Source organism: Morone saxatilis, unplaced genomic scaffold, assembly GCF_004916995.1.
Source record: "Morone saxatilis isolate NCDOM2014 unplaced genomic scaffold, NCSU_SB_2.0 Contig17, whole genome shotgun sequence".
NCBI lineage: Eukaryota > Metazoa > Chordata > Actinopteri > Moronidae > Morone > Morone saxatilis.
In genome coordinates this window covers 15,942,358-15,949,152 of record NW_023339729.1, presented here as the reverse complement: position 1 = coordinate 15,949,152, position 6,795 = coordinate 15,942,358, and the positions used below count along the sequence as shown (strand labels likewise).

Genomic DNA, 6,795 nt, shown 5'->3' with positions numbered 1-6,795 from the left:
ACACACACACACAGAACCACATACAGAAAACAAAATCAATTTGGCCCACTGTTACAGGTACCCTTCTGCTGTTGCCATGGTGAAGTGTATCCATGGCAATAGCAACTTCACTGTTGAATTTATAATCTCAATGTGTATATCGCTCTGTGTGTGTGTGCTTTTTTGTCCATGCAGCTTCTGTGTGTGTGTGTGTGTGTGTGTTATACAGAACATGTCACTGTCTGCATGTGCTTTTACAAATGCTCATGCCTGAATGTTTGTGTGCATGTGTGTGATACCTAGCTCCAGGTGGTGCATCGTCTGTAGTCTGTTCCTCTCAGACAGCACATCTTCTTTCGCCTGTCTCTCTAACGCCTGCAGAGCCATGGCGTGACTGTGTCTCTCCTCAGCAGAAGACTGGGTTTGGGGTTCCTCCGACAACATTAACACACATGTCGTCCTTTTACAATAGCTGCACAAGCCAGTCTTTACACTACAGATGTACTGTACTTAACTGGGGATAAATGCATGAGTACTTCACTGCAGCACCACCATCAAAGCTGCTTAATTATTCATCACAGAGTAAACCTACAAACAAGAGTACATACGATTTTTGAAAAATACCTGGAGCAGCTCCCTTAGTTTCTTGTTTATCTCCTTGGTGTCTTGGACCTCTTTCCTCAGCCTGTCAATTTCGGGGTTGCCATGGCTATCGTCTCCCGGGCCCGCCTTCTTTTTCTCCGCCTGCATTGGCGAAAAATTGTGAGCAAAGGATTTCAAGTGCTCTGTATGCAGTAAAAGTAATCCTGAGATGATGGATTTGCAGCAACCGTTGAATTAAATGGAGACGTGGCTTTTGTTTAAGAATTTGCAGACTCAGACAGCTTTCTTAAAATAAATAAATAAAACACAGACTTCATTGTGCACTCACAACAGGCTTATGGAACTAATTAAAAGAATACTCCAGTGATTTAATATTGCACTTGTTAGGGAATGGTCAAATTAAAAAAACGCAGGATCCTACATAATGCAGTGTTTCGTTCGTTTACCCTTCCTGCCTGGTAAACAACCACATCTTTCAAACTCCACATCCCAGTTTGTGACGCAGGCTTTCTCTAAAGAATGTTTAGTCTCCAGACCAAAGCTCCCGGGTAACATCATCCGGGTTATTTTCTCAGGCCTGCTCCATCAGAGCCACAGAGGTCATTATACAAATGTATTTACCATAAGCCGACCAGTCAGACGTAACCATATAACCCAAATGAAATGTGACACAGTAAATGTCATTTGGAAGGCAGATAAAGGTGGAGAATCATCTCTGATCCACAATAGTTTCCATCTTATTCAAGTTAAAATGCCAAATATTTGCTTGTTCCAGCTTCTTAAGTGTGGGGATTTGCTGCTTTTCTCCATCAAATATGATAGAAAACTGAATATATTTGGGTTTTGGACTGTTAGTTGGTCAAGACAAGCATCTCAAAGACATACTCTTGGGTATATTTCACTATTTTCTGACATTATTCAGAAAAATTGGCCAACTGACAAAATCAAACAAGGAAATGAATTGCTAGCTGCAGTTAACCAACAAAAGTAGCTTCAGAAAGTGAGTAGTTCATCTCTCTTTGTCAGGCAACAATCAGATACCTTCAGTGAAAATACTGAAGACCGATGGTTCCTGGTGGTTTGAGAAGGAGACTCACCTGTGACTGCAGCTCGCTCAGTTCATTCTGCAGCTCAGATATCTGGGTCTGGAGCTCCTGCTCCCTGCTCTGCCATCTCTGTTCACTCTCAGCAACAGCAGCATTCATCTCTATCCTGAACTCTGCTCTGAGACGATCCTCGCACTCTAGCCTGGAGGCATGCAACAGAACAAGAAGTGAGGCAGTAGTTAACCTACATGCAAAATTACCATTTATTTTTTCTCGCTACTCTCCTCTGTGTAATCATTTTATAGTGTCTTGTTTGCTTGTGCTTCTAGCCTATTATAAGAGGACTATTATTCAAAGTTTTAGGTTTAGTAGACGTGGTGGTAACCTGATTATTTCTCACATCTCTTAATAACTGTATTTCAAAAACGTCCATATTAAGAGATTAGGAATTCCCTGCTTGTATTACTAGAGCAGAAAGCTGTACATTTTTAGCTAACAGGTTTTGTAAATGTGTGCCTTTGCTTAGAAAAGACCTCAGAATAGGAAAGTACCCTCATGCAGCAATAATGATGTCATGTCATTTAAACTGCCATTTTAGAGTGATTAAACACACTTGTTTTAGTGTGTGTATACACTAATCATAGTCAATATATAGTGAAAAAGAAGCTGCTAGATATGTAGAATCACTACATGAGACATGACAGACCAACTGGATTTCTGAAAACCATTAGGGCTAATGTTTATTTTAATTGTCATATTGATTTAATTTAATTTTGATGTACTGAACACAGTTTAATGTATTGTTTGTACCACAATGTGTCGTTTTATTGCTGCAGATAATTTCTTGGCATGTTTTGTTCTGATATAACACTGGTAAAAGCCTTGCATTGAAGAGAGGAAAAAGACGCGGTAGCTCAGCTCAGCTTTGATCTTCCCCAGTGGAGGGCAGGGGGTGTTTACAAAGCAAGAGTCAAGACTTTGTAATGTAGAGCCTAAGCAGTTCTGGCAGGTTGGTGTTTATTCTGCTACCTGATCCGGTCCTCGGTGTGCCGCTGGCCCTGGTCTAGAAGGCTCCTCTCCGTGTTCAGTCGGCTCTGTTCCAGGACTTTCTCCTCCAGCCGGTGTTTGTCAGCTCTCAGGGACGCGATCTCTCTCTGCTGCCGGTCCCGCTGCCTCTCTGCCTCCTCCTGTGTCCGAGCCAGTCGACTCCGAGTCTGGTGAAGCTCTTCCTCCAGACGAGAGCACTGTGGTCCACATGAGGATGCAGCTTCAGGGCCTACCTTTTCTTTCTTGTCTTGCTGTTGGATCAGTGACTCCAGCCTACAGATCTGGGAGCGCAGAGACTTTTCACTTCACATATTACAAGTGTAATAACTGATATTATAAATCATTTTATGTGGTAAAAAATACACACTCCTGTAATTTGACCTCTGACCTCATTGTTAGCATCTCTCAGTTTTGTCCTCAGCTCCTCCCTTTCCTTCTCCAGTCTGCTGCGTAGCTCCTCGTTGGTCCTCCTCTGTTCTTCCAAATGAGCACACACCTTCCAAGAAAATTCACCCTCATCAAAACCATTATTACATTAACGACTTATCTTCTTTTTAGGCCTTTAACCCAACCATACTATCATCTCACTATTACTAAGCCTAATTAATAATTAGTCACGACGAAGTGCACATTATAAGAAGGCTCAAAGGGCAGGCAATTATGTGATAAAATCTCTTTATATTTCTACATTTACACTTAGTTCAGAAGTATTCATTAAACATGCTCTTTTAGACCAGTGGTTCCCAACCAGTGGGGTGGGGACCCCTCAATGCGATTAACAGGACAGCAGATCAGACAAGAAATGTATGCTACACACAATAGTTTAGATATGAAAAAACATTCAAATAAAACTGGATAAAATGTATCTTATGGTCGACCTGGTTATAAATCTATGACCAGGCTCCAAAATTAAGCACCAAATAGAAGTAAATTTAGAGTTTGGTGGAAAAATAACTTGGGGTCACATCGTAATGCCAGGGTTACATCGCAGTGCATTTAATGTGTACCAGCTGGACCTTCACTGTCCACTTCACCTAACATCAGCAAATCAAATCAAACCAGCTTACTACTACTTGGTGCTTTCTACACAATGTCTGTCTTTTTTTGCGACAAAAAACATCTGCATTACATGTTATTAGAGATGACACATTCCCAGGGTTAAGCCACCAAAAGGAACACATTGAGACAAAGCGAAAGATGAAGATAAAGTCACAGAAGTCTGCGTTTTTGCAACAGATGGTGTCTGAACGATTTTTTTAAGCTTGAAAGGTTCATAAGGGCTCAAAACTTAAGGTAATTAGTTTTAGTTCAAATAATGCATGATGCAGTTTTATGGCCAATATTTCTCAGTTTCCCTGCCATTATCTATGACATATGCAGCTGCTGACATCAGGTCAGAAGTAGGGGTTCAATTTAAACGGTCACAAGCCTGAAATGTTGGAAACAACTCTTTTAGACTAAGTGGGCAACTCCTGTCTGAGTAAAACAGCGTCCAACACTAATTTAATAACCTAGTTACTGCAGTAGCCTTATTTCTTAAACTTGATGCAAACAAAAACAACCTTTATCAGGTTCATGGATTAACACAGCTTGATCTCAGCTGGAGAATCTCGAAAGTATTGCTGTTGCAGCTGTGTGACGAGATGAAAGGGGAAATTTCTCATAGCGATTTGTCCTCATATCCAAAATAATTAAATCCAAAGTCTGACTGAGACCGAAACTAAAATAATTAAGCCTATATGAGCTGGCTGCCACAGCTGAACAGCAGGCTATTTTTAAATTCAGATATAAGAGTACGTTATGGAAAAACTGTGTCCTCTTTCACTACAGAGCCTGTCCTCTTAACGCTTAATGCTCAGTCTAAATGTTCTGACAAATACAAAAGAAGAGAAGAAATATTCAAAATGAATAAAATATTAAATGCGTGTTAACACATTCTCCTAGTAATCTTGTGTGCAGGTTTCAATGCTTGTGTCTTATGTGTGCAGTACTTCACCGATTTGTGCCTCACTATTTCTAGTAGTGGTCACTAGTTATATCACTGCTGATGCTGACCTCTTGGTTGGTCTTTTTCTCGGAGATCAGAGCTTCTTGGACGCTGTGAAGTTCGGCTGCATGCCTCCTCATCACCTCCTCTATCGCCTTCCGGACCTGCTCCTTCAGCCGTTTCCTGTCCTCCTCAGCCTTCTCCACCAATCTCTTCTTCTCCTCTTCAAGCTGCTGCTGCACGTTGGCTCTTTCCGCCTCCACCTGTTCAATGCTTTTGTCCAACTGCGAACGGACACGAACCCTCTCGACTTCCAGCTCCTTCCGCTGCCGATCGACCTCTTCTTCCTTTTCTCTCCTCAGACGTTCTTTGATTTCCTCTGCCTCTTTGTGCAGCGCTTCCTTCTCCTCATCTCTCTCTCTGCGCAGTCTGTTTCTGTCCTTCTCGAACTGATCTTTTTCTTGTTCTCTCTCCTTCTGTAGGTTTTCTCTCTCTTTCTCTATCTCCTTCTGCAGCTTGTCCCTCTCGTCATCTGCATGTTTTTGGATACGGCGCAGCTCTTCTGTCTGGGCTCTCACCATCTCAGAACGCAGACTGGACAGGGCCTCAGCATGCTATGAACACACATAAGTTACACTCAGTGGCCACAATCTAATGCAATTTACTGGAAGAGAATAGATATTATAGATACATAAAAGTAGACTTTATGGCAGTTGAACAGTTGGATTGCATTTGATTCTACCTAATTCCTACCTATATGTACTTGTAACTTTCGTTTTGTGTGTGTTTACCTGGCGTATCTGCCGGGCGTGGTCACTGTTTCGGCCGCTGCTCTGTAGCTCCAGCTCTCTATTCCTACTCTGTATGCGGCTCACCTGGCTCCTCAGTTCCTCAACTTCAGTGCACACACACACCTCACAGCCTCCACGATTCAACAGCTCTTCTGACACACACACACACACACACACGAAGAACACACACCAAATAAACACCAGCACAAACACCAAAATAAACACAAGCATGCACACACCCAAACGTGCATGTATTGACTGATTATGCATAAAAGAAGCAGAATAGACTTACAGTTGACAGATAGTGAATAATGGAAGTGCCTAAAACAAAAATCATTTTCATGCAATAAATAAAATTCGGGGCATTTTTGCTGACTGGGTATGATGACACTTTGATGAAACTGTTTGCCTTTGTGGAAGATGAATAATGTGTGTTTGTTGCATTTTCTGTATATATTATAACGGCGTGAGATGAAAACTTAATTAACGCTGAGTCAGAATGAATAATGGAAATGCACTGTGCTCAGCTGATTTTCACAGATGTGAGCATTTCTCCAGCAGACAGGTGAGAAGACAGGCAGACTGGATGACTACCTGCTCTGCTCTGCAGCTCATCTTCCTGCAGCAACAGCCTCTCCTTGGCGACTGTAAGCTCCTCCTCCGCCCGTTTAGCCACGCCTTCTGCCTCAGAGACACGCCTTCGATCCAGCTCCAGCTCCTCCTCCAGGTCCTGGAGGGAAGGAGTTTTGGCATGAGGGCAAGTAAGGAGGGCAGATGCAGAGGTGTGTTGACAAAGGGCACAGGGGAATTAACAAAAAAAAGATGAAAAGATGAGGGAGAGAGCAAATTTGACACAGATAAGGAGGAAAGAGAGAGAGAACACAAGTCAGAGAGACAGGGAGGGCGATATAAAAGAAAATGGGATGAAATGTGGTGAGTCAGGGAGCTATCTCGCCCAGCTGTGAGCCTCTAATGGTCTGCTGTGAGGGCTTATGTCAGCTCTGTGCCAGCTCTCATACGGCTTCTTAATGCTCATCCACAAGGTGGTAATGGTGGTGGTGCAGCGAATCTATCCTGCTCAAACTACTCATTAGCAGATAGTTGGCAGTGGGAATAGCACTCAGGGAGGGCAGCCTGTGGTTAGACATGCAAGATCCCCCCCTTCTTCTCTCTCCATCTCTGCTTCCACCTCGCTCCCTCCTTTCCCATCAACACAATCATTAGCTGGGTGCATCAGAGACAGGAAGCTGCAACATTTCAATTTCCTTTTACCTCCCTTTTCACAGCATTGCATGCTAATTGTAGCATGTCTGAAAGGATTATGTGTGTGTGTATGTGTGTG

At 42.7% G+C, this 6,795-nt stretch overlaps 1 protein-coding gene across 1 annotated transcript in view; it reads right to left on the bottom strand.

Annotated features, from left to right (window-relative positions):
• Positions 1-6,795, bottom strand: part of fam184b (family with sequence similarity 184 member B) — a gene marked incomplete at its 5' end in the record, with an annotated part of 21,446 nt that overhangs the window by 6,881 nt on the left and 7,770 nt on the right. The window contains 7 exon segments of the mRNA XM_035660023.1: positions 604-723; positions 1,680-1,830; positions 2,658-2,956; positions 3,064-3,171; positions 4,731-5,276; positions 5,454-5,605; positions 6,048-6,183. Coding sequence (XP_035515916.1) covers positions 604-723; positions 1,680-1,830; positions 2,658-2,956; positions 3,064-3,171; positions 4,731-5,276; positions 5,454-5,605; positions 6,048-6,183 — 1,512 coding nt within the window.